Here is a 15848-nt window from a genome sequence, read left to right as displayed (position 1 = left end):
TATTTTATTTTATTTTATTTTATTTTATTTTATTTTCCTTTTATTTATTTTTGAGAGAGAGAGCAAGTAGGGAAAAGGCAGAAAGAGAGGGGGACACAGAATCCAAAGCAGGCTCCACGCTCTGAACTGTCAGCACAGAGCCCGATGCGGGGCTCGAAGCCACAAACCGTGAGATCATGACCTGAGCTGAAGTCAGACACTTAACCAACTGAGCCACCCAGGCGCCCCGCATACTTTATTTTTTGAGGAGAGGGTCTATAGCCTTCAACAGATTCTCAAAGGCCTACTTCCCCTGTGCCAAGATTAAGAAGCATTTTTTTTTTGGTGATGGAAGCTAATTTTGATACTGGTGTAACAGCCAGATACATTATAAGGGAAATCTGTTCCTCATTCCCATTACCACAACTACTATTTTCCCCTTCCCTATCATACAATACCTTCAGTCACATTAAAAGAATTTTATGTCCTTTTTTTGTTTTGTTTTTTAGAACTTTATGTTCTTAGCCACAGTTTGAATTTTCCACACCAATATTACTGAGATAATTGATAGGTGCCTAGAAGAAAATATAGAAAGCACAGTAATGCATTTTTATAACAGATTTTAACATTCCATAAGTGTTTTAACTGGCATCATTTTATTTTTTTAAGTAATCTCTAAGCCCAATGTGGGACTCAAACTCATGACCCAGAGATCAATACTCACATACTCTACTGTCTGAACCAGCCAGATGCTCCTTAATTGGCGTTCATATTTTGCCTGAGCTAACAGAAACTGAAAGTATTCTGGGAGCTTCAGGAAAAGTCACCTACGGATTGAAACATAAGTAGAACTGGATTCAAGTAGAGCTGGATTATCTATTAGGGATATTAAGCATGTGCTTTAAGGCATCAGCAAAGCCTGAGCAATCTTTTAAAAATAATATATATTGCAAAATATATTAGCCACAGGAAAAAGTAACAACCACAGGTAAAATGAGAACCTCACTGGATTTTCTTTTGCTTGCTATATTCTCAGTTGTTTAACTGTTTATTAAATTTGTGGGTGGTGGAGGGTATCCATTATCTTTTCAGTGAGTAAGGTCTGCTTGGCCTTCCCTTTTATATAATATTGATAATTCTATCCAAAGCATTTTAGTCTCTGTGCCTCACAACAAGATTGTAAAAGAATCCTCAAAATGGAAAATTTAAGAGCTAAGGTATTATTAGCTTAAGATGTGCTGCACTGTTCTAAATGCTTATATGTTCAGCAATTCATTTAAAACTCACAACAGCCTTATGAAGTAGGGACTACTCTTAGCCTCCCATTTATAACTAGGATAATTGTAAGGTTTTTTTTTTCTAGTAGGAAGGAGGGGCGGGGGCGGGAGAGGAGCGGCCCCAGGACATTGCGTGACCCTGGTCTCTGAATCACTAAGCAACTCTGCTTCTAGAGCTCTGAGCACTTTTTAAGGTCTAGGAGTAATTATTTATTTAGAACAGAGTCTAGCAGCCCAATGACTCCCTTGCCAGTTTCCTATCTGCTTGTTGGCAGAAATCTCCATCATCCCTATTAAATAGACCTCATCTTCTCGGAGCCAACCCTTATTCAAGGCACTAGTACCGGGCATTGCACAAGTCTTGGAAAAAAGGATTTGCTGTCGACATCCATTTTACACGTGTTACGTAGTGAGGACAGGCTGCTGGCCGGGCGGCCGACTCTCCGAAATGAATGTTTGAGCTAGGATTTCTGGCATAATGGGCCCAGCACGCAAAAACCAGGTGTTGAGTGGTGAAGGGGGAAGAGTCATCTAAAACTAGGAAGCCTCCGGCAGCCTGGGGAGGGGGCCGGATACAGTTAAACCGGGTCCGACTAGGCTAGGGTCATGATCTCACAGTTCGTGGGTTCGAGCCTCCTTCGGATTCTGTATCTCCCTCTTTCTCTGCCCCTCCCCCCCTCAAAAATAAACAAACATTTTTTTAAACTTAAAAAAAATTAAAGTAGGTAAGCCACGCAGTGCTACCAGTGATACCAATGCTGGGCAGGGCTCCTACTGCCAGAAGAGTTAGATGTTTCTTCTGATTAAAAGAGGAAGCAGTACTTTGCCTAAGACATCAAACACCCTGGTTCGAACTTGGCAGTTAGGAATCCTGTGCGGCTTTCAAATGCGAGGTAGTAGTACAGGGGAGGAAGGGAAACAGGGGAGAAGCACCGCTTTAATCGCGGGAACTCGCTCGGAGACCGCGTGCCTCCGCTGGGGGCGGGGGGAGTGCAGCACCGAGAGGAGGGCGGGCGGGGGACGCGGGGGCGGGGGGTAGCAGGGGAGGAGCCCCGGGCTCCCTCTCCCCCAGGGCCGCGTCCCGCTCCTAGCGCCCGTCCCCCCGGCCAGCCGCAGACCCCTTGACAGCAGAGGCCCCGCGCGGGGCGACTCCACCGGGTGTCACATTCGCAGCGAGTTAAGGGCGGACGGCGCTCCCCGGGAGAGAGACTCCTGCAGGAGGAGGGGAAGGGCAGAGTCTGGGGGCCGCTTCCGCCGGCCGGGGAGGAGAGAGGAGGGGCGGGCTGATCACGAGAGGCCGGGGCGGGCCGCTGGCGACCGACAGCCCCAGAAGAAGGGAGGGAACGGGACAGCGAGCGCTGGAGAGCAGCATGGAGCCCTTGGCCGACAGGCTCGCGACCGCGGCTGCACGGGGTCGGGCCGAAGAGGTGCGGGCGCTGCTCGCGGCGGGGGCGCAGCCCAATGCGCCGAACCGCCTCGGTCGGAGCCCGATTCAGGTGGGTGAGCCGGCCTGCCAGCCGCGGGAGAAGGGGGTGGCGGGCGCCTTTGGAGCACAAGGTTTGCAAGAGAGTTGGTACCGGTGAGCGTTGCGATTCTCGGGTAAGGGGAGACTTCCTGGTGAGTTCTCTGGTGGAGTTTGGAGCGGGAGCCCCCCCTCGTCCAAGTCCTGGGGGCTTAGGAAGCCGCGGGAGGAATGAGGAGACCTTTGGGGTGCAGATCTGTATAATGTGGGGAAGATCCGGGCGGGGGGAGCCTATTTGTGTTAATATAGTCCGAGGTATGTTCTCTATCAGATATACAGTTACGAACGCTTGGGGGTAAAAGCAAGATTTTTAAGAAATGTAAAGTTTGTTGGGCCCACTTAGCTCGGAATTCACAGACACCTGAAGGGAGCTGACCATCTTCCTTGCTGGGGGGGGGGGGGGTTGCAGTGGAAACTTTCTGCTGTTTTTGTTGAATAAATATCAGCTGAAATTATTCAGAAGCAACTATATATTGTGTTTATTTTTTATTTTAACCGAATAAAGAAAATATATGCTTGTTGTAAGAATTTAGAAAATACAGACATATATGAAGAAAAACGTTAGTGTGACCTTGCCTGAAATGTTGTCAATTTACTCTTTTGCGGGTATCTCCTATTTTGTTATTTTTAACTTTATTTGTTATAGATTAACTTATTTGGGACAGACTTTTAAATTCCTCATTGTTCAAAAAGGTTGTTTCTCCCCTTCTCCAGTTTGGGGGGGGGGGTGGGGCGGGGGGAAGAGGTATTTGTCGTTTTTGTTTGCCTTCACTAACTTCCTAAATCCAGGCTAAAACAAAACGAAACAAAACAAAAAAACGATTTCTTCCTGGCAGTCACCCACCCTAGTTTTATTTCCAGTGTCGACAGTGATTTCTAATTCTGAAAAATAAATGTATATGAAAGAAAGGTTCGCACAAACTCCAGCGAAACGAGACAAAGGAAAGTAACTGTACTTGCAATTTCACAGATTTCATGAGTCCATCTTCCTTTCTTGAAACTATGCTACGTCGAACAAATTTTACACATTTTAAAATCCAGATATAAAAATAGGGGCGCCTGGGAGGCTCAGTCGGTTAAGCCTCCTCTCGATTTTGGCTCAGGTCATAATCTCAGAGCTCTTGAGTTGAGCCCTGCATCCGGAGCCTGGACCCTACTTCCAATTCTGTGTCTCCCTCTCTCTCTGCCCCTACCCCGTGCTCTCTCTCTCTCTCTCTCAAAAATAAATAACATTAAAAATCTTTTAATAAAAATAAAATAAAATACAGATATGAAAGTAAAACCAAAATGCCTTAAAACTTGAGATTATTTGGGATTTGTAGTGTGGAGAGATTTTGTGAGTAGAGAGGTTTTGTGATAGAAGAAAAGCATGAGTCCTTTAAAAATAATGCATGCATGATTCCTAATTTGATATCTCGAAAATTTTACCTGAAGACTGAATTGGCCTTGAAGTTCTGGAACATGTTAGAAGAGACTTCATTTGTTTAAATACTAAAAGAAAAAAATAATTGGATAGTTAGTTTTAGCAATTTTTTAAATAGGGAGGCTAAAAACATAGAGAAAAGGGGGCATGATTTTGGTTTAGAACCCTAACCAAACTTGTGTTTAATATAAAACTATTTCGTTTATAGAAAATTTTAACTACTTCATGGAACTCCATGTCTTATCAAATGGATTTAACACTCTACAAATATTCATTTAATTGATTCTTTTTCTTTTTGCTTTGGATTGCTATATTTAAATGTTAGGTTTCCTTTCATACTTTAACATGATGAAAACACTTAAAAGCAATTAAATGATGAAGCACTTCATTGGATAAACAGAACGTTTCATCTGTTATATTTTCACTTGCATCATATACAGACATGGAGGTTGATGTCTTCTAAGAACAGGTTTTAGACATGTGTTTCCTAGCTCTGGCACTTGCACTAGAGCTCCCAAAAGATTCTGGCATACTTGGGTGTGGCCCCGTTGTTCTGGTAGTTGACCCTATAATCTATTAGAAGTCTTGTGTAAATAAGCAGTTAACAGTGTGAGAGCTTTTCCAGTTTTTCTTCTAAAAACAGTGCATTGTTCTAATGCACTGCAAGGTTTTTTTTTTTTCTTTTTGTAGCTGTAATTTGATTCACTTACATATTCTCTCTTTTTCCAAATCAGTTTCACTTTCTCTAGGACAAGAATTAACCACCACACTAGAACTTATTATGGTTCCTTGGTCTAGAGAAATTAAATAATTCATGTTTAATACACAATGTAACTAAAAATAAGTAATTCCTCCTTATAAGCCACTGTTGTCTAGCTAATATAATCAAATAATGGTTACCCTAAAAAATAATTATCTATCACTGCCATCCACCATGCAACACTCAAATTATAAGGTTGCTGTGATTGTGGATACTATTTAAAAATTCCTCTTTGGTGATGACTTTGTTTCAAAGATGATTTATGAAGCAAATGACGGGAGCACCTCCTATTTAATGAACTCTCAGAGTGTAAACTTGGAAAGTTGCTTAGTTTCCTATTTCTGCTATAACAAATTGCCACAAATTTAGTGGCTCAAACTAACATAAATTTATTATCTTCTAATTCTGGATATCTAAATGGATATCTAGATATCTAGATATCTAAAATGGATCCACAGGGCTGCATTCCTTTTGGAAGTTCCAGGGGGAGAATCCAGGGGGAGAAGTTGCCTTTTGCAACTTCTAATGACCATCAACATTCCTTGGCTCATGGCCCCTGCATCTTTTCTCTGACCTCCATTCTTAGATCTTTTCTCTGTGACCTTCTTTAAAGGAAACTTATGATTACCTTGGGCCCATCCTGGCAATCCAGGTTAATCTCCCTCAAGATTCTTAACTTAATCACATCTGGAAAGTCTCTTGCCATGTCAGGTAATATATTCACAGCTTTCAAGTGGACATCTTTGGGAGGCATTATTTAGCTTATCACAGGAAGGAATTTGGGGGCTGGTTAGGCAAGCCTCATTTTATACTTAAAGAAAGTGAATTTCAATATTCCGGGAGGCTTAAGTATAGATTAAAAGTTTTATAAGAATTAAAGGTTAGTTGTTTTCATTTTAGCTTTCTAACGATTATCTGTACTTGGATATACAGCAGAAAAGCATATAAAATCTCTGGGCCTTATATAACTGTACCAAAACGAGGGGGGAAATACAAGAGATCAGGCTGTTGTTAAGCCAGTTTTGTCCCTCACCATTTTGCTGTTGTCTGTGCATCTGGCAGTGTTGTGTGTGTGGCTGGAAACCCACAGAAGTTTGGAGAATATAATGGAATTCAATGTGTACAGAAGATGGAATGAGTATACTGGAGAACTAGCTAAGAGAGTTGGTAACTGAATGCAAATAGAGAGTAACTAGACACCAGTTGCTTGTACCGGAGTCTGCGCGGGGAGGAGGCTTCACAAAGAGTTTCTCTAAATGAATCTTGCCCCTTCCACCTGTCACCGCCCTGACCACTCTGCTCTCTCCGGCAGGTCATGATGATGGGCAGCGCCCGCGTGGCCGAGCTGCTGCTGCTCCACGGCGCGGACCCCAACTGCGCGGATCCCGCCACCCTCACCCGACCTGTGCACGACGCCGCCCGGGAGGGGTTCCTGGACACGCTGGTGGTGCTGCACCGAGCCGGGGCGCGGCTGGATGTGCGCGATGCCTGGGGCCGCCTGCCCGTGGACCTGGCTGAGGAGCGGGGCCACCGCGACATAGTCCGGTACCTGCGCGCAGCCACGGGGGGCACCGGAAGTGGTAGCCACACCAGTACAGACGGTGCAGAAGGTGTCGCAGGTGAGGTGGAAGATTTGAGTTGGACCCCGAAGAGCTTCAGCATTCCACTGCACTCCTTTTTCAGAAAAGAAAGCTGGCGCCGGGAGAGCAGGATCTTGGGTCCCTTGTCAGCTCTCACACTGCCATCCTGTATAACAACCCCAAGAGTCCAGTCTCGCTGCCTGGCCAGGGCTATGGACAGGCAATAGCCTAGAAGGATTTCTGCACTTTAAAACCCATCCCATAAACCGTGCCCCTATCCTCCGCCCCAAATACTCACCCTCCCCACAGCTCAAGGACTTGACTAAGGAGCATTGATGACTCAGGAGGCTAGAGGTCTAGTAGCCCCAGTTCCTCCAAACTAGCTGGCAACCGCATCCATTCAACTGCTCTGTGTCCACATTAGCATGGGTAGCTGGACCAGCCCTGCTATTTCTACAACCATTTGCACGTGGCATCATCTGACAGAAATCTATCACTCCCAGCTCTATTGCAAAATTCAACTAAATCTGACCCTCAGCTCTGTGAGGTGTTGTTTTCCAGAGCTGTCCAAGGGAGAGTGACCTCTCCAACCCTGGCAGTCTGCGTACGGGGATTTGCTGCACTCTCTGAGAAACAGAGACCCTCTCTTAAGCTTTTCTTTCTCAAGCCTTTTTTTCTTTGTGAGAGAGATCACTGAGAGGGAGATGGCTATATGGTCCACCTTGCCTTCTCCTACAACCACAAGCCTTCTCTCGTGGCCCTGTTTCTCCACCTCCACTCCAGCCTGCCTGAAGTACCAATTTTCCTGATTTTTTTTTCCTGAAGGGAGAACCATTATATATACATGACATTAACACGATTATTTAAGGTAAACCATGACTTTGAAGATACTGAGATCTACTCTATTTTGGCTCAGAATTGGGGCACTAGGCCCTCTGGGCCTTAGGGGAACCTAGGAGGACAGAGAGGAGAGGCTCCCTCTGGGTCCTAGACCGGTGATGCAGCGAGTGATGTGCCTTTGACAAGAAGCAAGAAGATCTCTTTTAGTCTGCCCACCCTCTCCTCCCATTGAAGCTTGTATCCGGACACAGCGTAGGACGAGGGTCCAATCATAGGGCTGCTGAGCGGCACCGAAGAGAAGGATTAGGTGATTGAATCGAGTCACAAATACATATTGTAACCCTTTATAAGCAAAACTAAGAGATTTGACCAAGCACACAAGTCCCTCCCTCTCTCCCTGCCTCCCTTCTCTTTATCCTACTACACGACCTCCATTTTAGATGGGGCACAAAAATGAACGAGACAAAACAGGAGACTTGCCCTCATAGAGCTTATATTCTGGGAAACAGACTTTAAACAATATATTTTCAGAGTTAGTTTGTAAAACCAATTTAGTTGTAAATAGGGAGACAGGATTAGAGTGCTCAGGGAGCCTGATGAGAAGAGATTAGCCACTGGAGGCAGAGACACATTCAAGTCGCAAAGACTGTGGCAGGAATGAATGTGGCGGGTTAGGAGGACAGACAGGCGGGCACTGGAGCGCGCACACAAGGAGATCAGGGAGGAGGGCAAAGGCCAGATAATGTACCAGCTTGTAGGTCAAAGAAAGGATGTTGGGTCGAAACGTGGATTTTGAGAAACTTTAGGATGCCATTAGTGGGTTTGGGAGAGGGAGCCTAGGGAGAAAGAGGACAGGGCTGGAACTGAAGTTTCTAGATTGCCCAGCCGCTCCTAAGCCTCAGATGCCCTCTGCTTACCCGTGTTCGCCGAATAGCCTGCAGACGCGCCAAGAGCAAGGCGGTATTTTCACGCCCTGCGCTAGGCGCTGTGCGCGGCACGGCCGCAGCACGCGTTATATACCGGGATTTTCCTGTTGCAAGCCTGCGAGGCGGAGTGACCGCGCGCTCTCTGCCCTCGCCTGGCGGGCCCGGAGCTGCTGGCGAGCCCGAGCAGCCAGCCGCGCAGTGGACGCGATGCGATATCAGAGAGGCTGAGGAGCGTACCTGCTGGCAGGGTCTAGCCTTGGTGGACAGACCCTGTGCCGAGGGTTGGTGGATATTGAGAGGAGGTGTACATGCCAGGGAAGCCGTTTGAGAATCTTGTCCATAAATGTCTGAATATTAGGTGGGAGATTACGAGAGAGGAGGGATCGGTCGCGCATTCTTGACTTCTGGTTTCTAATGTCTTTTTCTCTTTCTACCGCCTGCAGACAGCCGGACTTAAAGAATCATTGAGATCTGAAGACCCCTCAATATGGTTTTGATCTTCCGTCACCCAAGAGAAATAACCCCATCCCACCCAGCTCTTCCCTGCTTTCTTAGTTGCCATATATCAAATAGCGCTTTTTAAATCTGCCTTCCCCTTCCCCTAAATTTACATTTGTATTTCCATTTATACATTGTTATAAAAGCTAAAAAGCAACACTGTTTCTGCCTTTTTATTACTGGGTTAGAGTTTTCTGGAGCAAGTTCTTAGGCCCTGAAAACACATCTATGTGGGCACTTCCTCTTTCCAGCCTGGCACCTCAAAGGGCACTGTTGTTTTTACAGACACTTGTGAACTAAAGATACCAAACTTAAACGGGTTACATGGCCTTTCCTGTGTCCAGCAGCCATTAAGTGGCAGTGCCAAAGCTCACTTTTTAAAAAGTGTTCTTTTGTTTACTCATTTATTCAGTCAACATTTACTGAGTACCTATTATGGCATCTTGCCATGGGCATGGGAAATGGAGACAGATATCAATTAATGAACCCACAAACGCATGACTAGAAATTTTTATGCCGATTTTATTGACTAGAAGGTAGTATTGTTTCCAAAAGATAAATGTACACTGCAGTAAGAGTATATAGCATGGATTGTAAGACATCTGAATTTCAGATGATAAAATGTCAAGAACTGGGTCTTAAGATCAATGAAATGGGATAAAAAAGTGATGAACAGAAACTCCAGGGAGACCTCAGATTGACAGACTCACGGCTGGCCTTCCCCTACTTACCTGGCTGCAGGAGTTGAGCCCCTCAAGGTTTGGGGCATTTTGCCCAAATCTTCAAAGCAAGCGTGTGACTGAGCCAGCAAAGTGTGGTCTACAACCACAGAGCCTGGTTCTGCAGTCTGCTGGGGGCCTGACTGAGCTGCCCCCAACCATGCCCAGCGCAGCTTCCTGAAACCCTCCCACAGTGGTTCCAGAGGGCTGTGAAGTAGCTACTGACCGTCACTCAAACCAAAAGCAGCTCCAGCTTCTCTGCCATGGCAGAAGGAGGAATGTGGCTTCAACTTCAGCAGACGCCAGGAGGCCATGCTGCCTCCTCTGCAGTAGAGGTATCATACCTTCATTACTTATTTTTTTGAGGTGCAATTCATATAAAATTAATAATTTTATGTGTATTTTATTTTAATGTTTATTTGAGAGAAAGAAAAAGGGCATGCACTGAAGAGAGAAAGGAGAGAAGCAGAGAGAGAGAGAGAGGATCCCAAACAGGCTCCATACTGAGTGTGGGGCTCCACATGGGCCTGTATCCCACCACCTCCAGATCAGGACCTGAGCTGACATCAAGAGTTGGATGCTCAACTGACCGAGCCACCAAGGTGCCCCAAAATTAACAAATTTAAACCGTACAATTTGGTGTCATTTAGTCAACTCACAACGTTGTGCAGCCATCACCATTTATCTAGTTCAGAAACGTTTCCATCACCTCCAAAGGAAACCCTGTATCTATTAGGCATACTCATTAAATACTCCCTGTCCCCAGGCCCTGACAACCACTAATCTCCTTTTGTCTATGGATTTACCTATTTTGGACATTTCATGTAAGTGGAAGCATACAATATGTTGCCTTTTGTGCCTGGTTTCTTTCATTTAGCATAAGTGTTTGCAGTTCATGCATGTTGTAGCACATACCAGTACTTCATTCCTTTTTATAGCTGAATAGTATCCCACTGCTTATGCCATCTCATAATGAATGTTTGGGTTGTTTCCACCTTTTAGCTATAGCAAACAGTGCTATATTCACATATAAGTATTTGTTCAAATACTTGTTTTCAATTATTTTGGGTATATACCTAGGAGTGGAATTGTTGGATCATATAATTCTATGTTTACCTTTTTGAGGAACTGACAAACTGTTTCCACAATAGCTGCACCATTAAACATTCCCACAACAATATACAAGGGTTCCAATATCTCCATACCCTCAATAACACTTGTTATTTTGGGATTTTTTAGAAGCCATCTAGTGGGTACGAAGTGGTATCTAATTGTAGATTTCATTTGCATTTCCTTAATGACTACAGATGTTGAGCACTTTTTCATGTGTTTATTGGCGATTTGCATATTTTCTTAGGAGAAATGTCTATTCAAGTCCTTTGCCCATTTTTAAATTGAGTTTTTAAATTTTTGTTAAGTTCTAGGAGTTCTTTGTATATTATGGATACTAGACCTTTATAAAATATATCATTTATAAATATTTTCTCTCATTGTCTGCTGACACTTTCTTGTGTCTTTTGATGCACAAAAGACTTTAATTTTGATTAAGTGTAATCAACCTTGTTTTTCTTTTGTTGTGCTTTTAGTGCCATGTCTAGGAATCCATGGACAAATTCAAGGTCATAAAGATTTACCTCTATGTTTTCTTCTATGACTTGTACAGCTTTATATCTTGCATCTAGGTCTTTGATCCATTTTTGGTTTTTGTTTGTTTTGTTTTCTTGGAGTCTTTTTTTTTTTTTTTTTTTTTTTTTGCATATAAGGTAGGGCTCTAACTTCATTTTTTCATGTGGGTATCCAATTGTCCCAGCATCCTTTGTTAAAGCAGCTGTTCTTTGCTAATTGAATGATCTGGGATCCGTGTCAAAAATCAATTGACTATACAGATATTAGTTTATTTCTAGACTCTCAATTCTATTCCATTGAGATATATGTCTATCTTTATGTCAATTCTACACTATTTTGATTACTGTAACTTTGTGGTTACTATGTTTTGAAATTGGGAAATGTGAGTACTCTTTTTTCTTTTTCAAAATAATTTTAATCTGTTTTAAGCTTGTGTCTGGGGTCCCTCGCAATTCCATATACATTTATGGATCAGCTTTTCCATTTCTACCAAAAAAAAAAAAAAAAGGCCACTGGGATTTTCATGGGGACTGCATTGTATATGTAGATCATTTTGGGTCCTACTGCCACCCTGAGAATATTAAGTCTTCTAATTCATAAACAAAGGATGTCTTTCCATTAATTTAGTCTTTAATTATAGCATTTAAAAAAAATTTCCAGTGCACAAGTATTGCATGTATTCAGTTAAATTTAGTCCTATTTTATTATTTTTGAATATACAGAAAACTGAATTGTTTTCTTAATTTTTTTGGTCATTACTAGTGTATAGAAATACAAGTGATTTTGGTGTATTAGTCATTTATTGAAGCTTCACTAAATTTATTAGCCCTAATAAAAGTAAATTAAAAATCTCCAGGATTTCCTATATGTGAAATTATATCATCTGCAAAGAGGAATAGTTTTACTTGTTTCTTTCCAATTTGGATGCCTCATTCCTTTTTTTTTTTTTTTTTTTTTCTGTGCCTAATCGTTCAGGTTAAACTTTTCAGCACAATGTTGCTTATACCATTTTGAATAGAAGAAGCAGAAGCTGGCATTCTTTTCTTGTGCCTGATATCAGCAGGAAATCTTTTGGTCTTTCACCATTGATTATGATTATGATGTTAGTGGTAATTTTTTCATAAGTGCCATTAATCAGATTGAAGAAGTTCTGTTCAATCCTACTTTGTTGAATGTTTTATCATGAAAAAGTGTTGGATTTTGTCAAATTCTTTTTCTGCATCAACAGATTGTATGTTTTCCTTGATTCTATTAATATATTACACTGATCCATTTTTGTATGTGGAACCCCTTGCATTCCTGAGATAAATCTCACTTGATCATGGTGGTGTGCAAGGACTTTCTTGAGGATTTTTTTTCATCTTTGACTTAATTTCTTGTAATGTCTTTGCCTGGTTTTGGCATCAGGATAACGTTGGCCCCATGGAATGAGTTAGGAAGTGTTCACCATTCTAAGAAGAGAGAAGGACTGGTGTTAATTTTTCTTTAAACATTTGATACAATTCACTAGTGAAGCCATCTGCTCCTGGGCTTTTGTCAGGAGGTTTTTGACTACTGATTCAATTTATTTACTTGTTATAAGTCTATTTACATTTTCTTTTTTTCCCTTGAGTCAGTTTTGGTAGGTTATGTGTTTCCAGGGAATTTGTCTATTTTACTTAGGCTTGTCAGCATACATTATTCATAGTTTTATCTTATAATCCCTTTTGTTCCTTTAATGTCGCTAGTAATGTCCCCATTATACTGTGTTCAAGTCATCTTTTTCTTGATCAAGAGTTCAGTTGGTTGCTGTAAACCTGTGACTACTTTCCAGCGTTCCCACAAAGTCAATTCTGACGCTTATCTTCTTGACGTTTCTTTTTAGGGATGGGCTCTTGGAGCTTCCTACCCTGTTATTTGCACCGATGCACTTCTACTTTTTGTTTTCTATTAGAGTAGAATGGCCAACTGCCTCTGAAACGCGAAGTTCCTTCCCCCGTACATCCCGCCTGACTGGGATTCGGTTCCCCACTCCTGGCCTTCCCACCATCTGGGTATCTGTCCTCCACCATTTCTTTGAAGCTCTCTAGCTCTAGCACTAAGCTATGTCCCTCCAAATGTTTTCCACCCTCCCTCCTCCTCACGCTCCCCACCAGCACCACCCAAACCCCCGCTCCTTCTGATTGTAGGAGCTCGCCCTTCATTGTTTAACCCTCCCGCGCGCGCGCACGCGCACAACACACACACACACACACACACACACACACACACACACACACACACACACGTGTCACTCTCTTACCCTTAGCCAGCAGGCTCCGCTGTGGTGAGGGCGCCTCAGAGACTGCACTGGCGCCGACTCGAAGGCCCCAGAGCCTCTCTCTGGCAAGACGGCGCTTCCCTCCGGGGCTCGGCGGGGCCCCGGGCTCGCGGAGGCTCCACGTGAGCGTCTCCCCCCACGCCGAGCGCGCGCACGCCTGCCCGCCAGCGCCTTCGCGGAGGGATCTGGGAGTGAAGCGCCGGGCCGGGCGCGGGTCGCACAGGTGCTTGGGCCGGACGCGAAACGGCTTTCAGTGGTTAGAAAGAGTAAGGGAGAAAGAGAAAAGGGAGGGTGCGAGAACTGGAGCGGAAGAAGAGAGAGGGAGGGGTATCATCAAGACGGTCCGAGCGCGGCGAGGGGGTAGGACGGCCGCTCAGCTCCGCGACAGGGGTTTTCCCTTGGTAACGGACCAAACGACCGAGTCAAGCAGCCGTGGGCTGTATGGTGGTGAGGGGTAAGGAATAACGATAAAAAATAGAAAAGGCGCCGCTAGACTGCAGCATTTTCAAGCTTGGGTTGGAGCGCAGCCCAGGTCCCGCGAACTGGGAACCGGGAAGGCGGTAGTGGACGCTGCCGCGTCGCGAGACGGAAAGCTGCCGTGAGCCTCCCTGGGCCCCGCGCACCCCCGGGCCGGCCGTCGGGAAGGGCTTGCACCCCACCTCTTGCACCTCCTGTCAGGCCTCGCATACGTGATTTAGGCAACAGCGTTCAAGTAATAAGCAAATAAGCATATATATTTTTAAGTGAATATTATTATGACCTCACTTTTTCCGGAGTTGAGCTGCTTTGAATGGTCTTGAAACGGTTTAGTAGTTTTCTGAATTCTCAAGTGTCTTTTCATCAGATAGCGGACTCAGTAATTCGGTGTTGCCGCAGCCCTATCCGTCGATAAGAGGACTTTTTCGAGAGGCTGCAGCCAAGGAACGAGACTGAGAAAGTCGCTCTTAAACGTTTTCTGTCTACCGACTACTCTCTGAGATTAAGTTCTCTTTAAAGTATTTCTGAACATTTTGAGAATAATCAGCTCCTAACCTTTGTCTCCATTTAGATGGATGATGTAGCTGCCCCACTTCCTACTTGCACTCTTGTTTACTGGAAAAATGGATGGGAGATCTGTGGAGGCGGTAAAGCGAGGAGTTCTAACTCTGTAAGTAAGCTTACCATTCCCTAATTCATTCAATCAATAATCACTGAGCACTTCTTGTACGCCAGGCACTGTGCTAGGCAATAGAAGTAAAGGGCTCATCATCCCGAAAGAAAAAAAAAAAATAACAAAACAGGAGGTACTGTAGGTGTTCTTAAATCTTTCCATGTTTTGTTCTAGTTATCTCCTGAGGGAGTCCTTCCTTTCCATGGCAGGAGGAGAACAATATTAACTGACTAAAACCATACCTGTTCCCCAACCAAGCCAGTCTTTCTTGATTCGGTAAAGAGCACCAAAAATATTTTTTTTTAATTTTTTTTAATGTTTATTTATTTTTGAGACAGGGAGAGACAGCATGAACGGGGGAGGGTCAGAGAGAGAGGGAGACACAGAATCTGAAACAGGCTCCAGGCTCTGAGCTGTCAGCACAGAGTCTGAAGCGGGGGCAAGATCATGACCTGAGCCAAAGTTGGACGCTTAACGGACTGAGCCACCCAGGCGCCCCAAAAATATTTTTAAATAAGAGAACAATTCACCATATTAGTCTACCTAGAAGAAGCTAGTGATGGTATTTTTTCTTTATTGGAGGTGAGGAGGGAGAAAGGGAGAGAGAGAAATAGCGTTCCTCTCATTATAAATCATTTAATGGAATGATTTTTGTTGTTGTCAATGACTCACGTGTGAAAACTGTTGCTACAGATGAAATTTGAAGTTAGCAACCTGGGAAGTAAATCTTGAGTCCTTCTACCTATCAGCTTCTAAAGTAACCAAGTCTGATAAATTGCTACATGATTTTAAAGCTGTTTTAACATGTAAAAAAAATATATATATATTGGTTGCCATACACTTAAGCTTTAGATAGGAACAGCAAGGCAAAATAGGTTTGGTTTTTACAAATCAAGGAATCTCTATAGATAGGAAGCTGAGAAAATGACTTTGCAGGAAGCTAAACAATAATCAAATAAAATGTTTCCCTAAGGACCCTTGAGATGAGATTGATGAGAGGAGGGAAGAGAGAAATGGGGAATGTCTCTCTTTTTGACAGAAAAAGTCCCTGAAGTAAATAGTTCTTAGAAAGGGACACTTGTCCACTGGGCCCACCGTAGAACCAGAGGTACCATCAGAAAGTGAGTCAGGGTTGTGAGGGGCCAGTCAGCTCCAAAGCAGAGTTAATAATTTCCATGTCTGCCCTATATGAAGTAGATCAATCATGTAGAAACCAAAAGAGAAGGGAATTGATTTCACAGTTTCAGTT

General features: G+C 43.8%; 1 protein-coding gene and 1 long non-coding RNA gene across 4 annotated transcripts in view; both read left to right on the top strand.

Annotated features, from left to right (window-relative positions):
• The first annotated feature begins 2586 nt into the window (after positions 1–2586).
• LOC132663442 (cyclin-dependent kinase inhibitor 2A-like) lies at positions 2587–8962 on the top strand. The gene is made up of 3 exons (XM_060609670.3): positions 2587–2752; positions 6274–6580; positions 8751–8962. The coding sequence occupies exons 1-3, from the start codon at positions 2627–2629 to the stop codon at positions 8762–8764; spliced, it is 447 nt and encodes a 148-aa protein (XP_060465653.2). The 5' UTR covers positions 2587–2626; the 3' UTR covers positions 8765–8962.
• Positions 8963–13417: 4455 nt separating this feature from the next.
• LOC132663444 (uncharacterized) overlaps positions 13418–15848 on the top strand; it is a 37173-nt gene continuing 34742 nt past the window's right edge. The window contains exons 1-2 of one of the 3 annotated variants that reach the window (XR_009603051.3): positions 13418–13672; positions 14498–14596. This is a non-coding gene — a long non-coding RNA (uncharacterized LOC132663444). The other 2 variants (XR_013551756.2, XR_009603050.3) reach the window with 2 other exon arrangements.

This window comes from Panthera onca, chromosome D4 (assembly GCF_046562875.1).
Source record: "Panthera onca isolate mPanOnc1 chromosome D4, mPanOnc1 haplotype 2, whole genome shotgun sequence".
In the NCBI taxonomy this organism is placed as follows: Eukaryota; Metazoa; Chordata; class Mammalia; order Carnivora; family Felidae; genus Panthera; species Panthera onca.
The sequence above is the reverse complement of the archived record's forward strand: the minus strand, read 5'-3'. Positions and strand labels throughout refer to the sequence as shown.

Bases quoted from the DNA above. Each gene is read 5' to 3' on its own strand.
- LOC132663442 (XM_060609670.3), top strand. From the start codon at position 2,627: ATGGAGCCCTTGGCCGACAGGCTCGCGACCGCGGCTGCACGGGGTCGG. The intron at 2,753-6,273 runs GTGGGTGAGCCG...TCTCTCCGGCAG, and splicing joins TCGGTCGGAGCCCGATTCAG to GTCATGATGATGGGCAGCGC.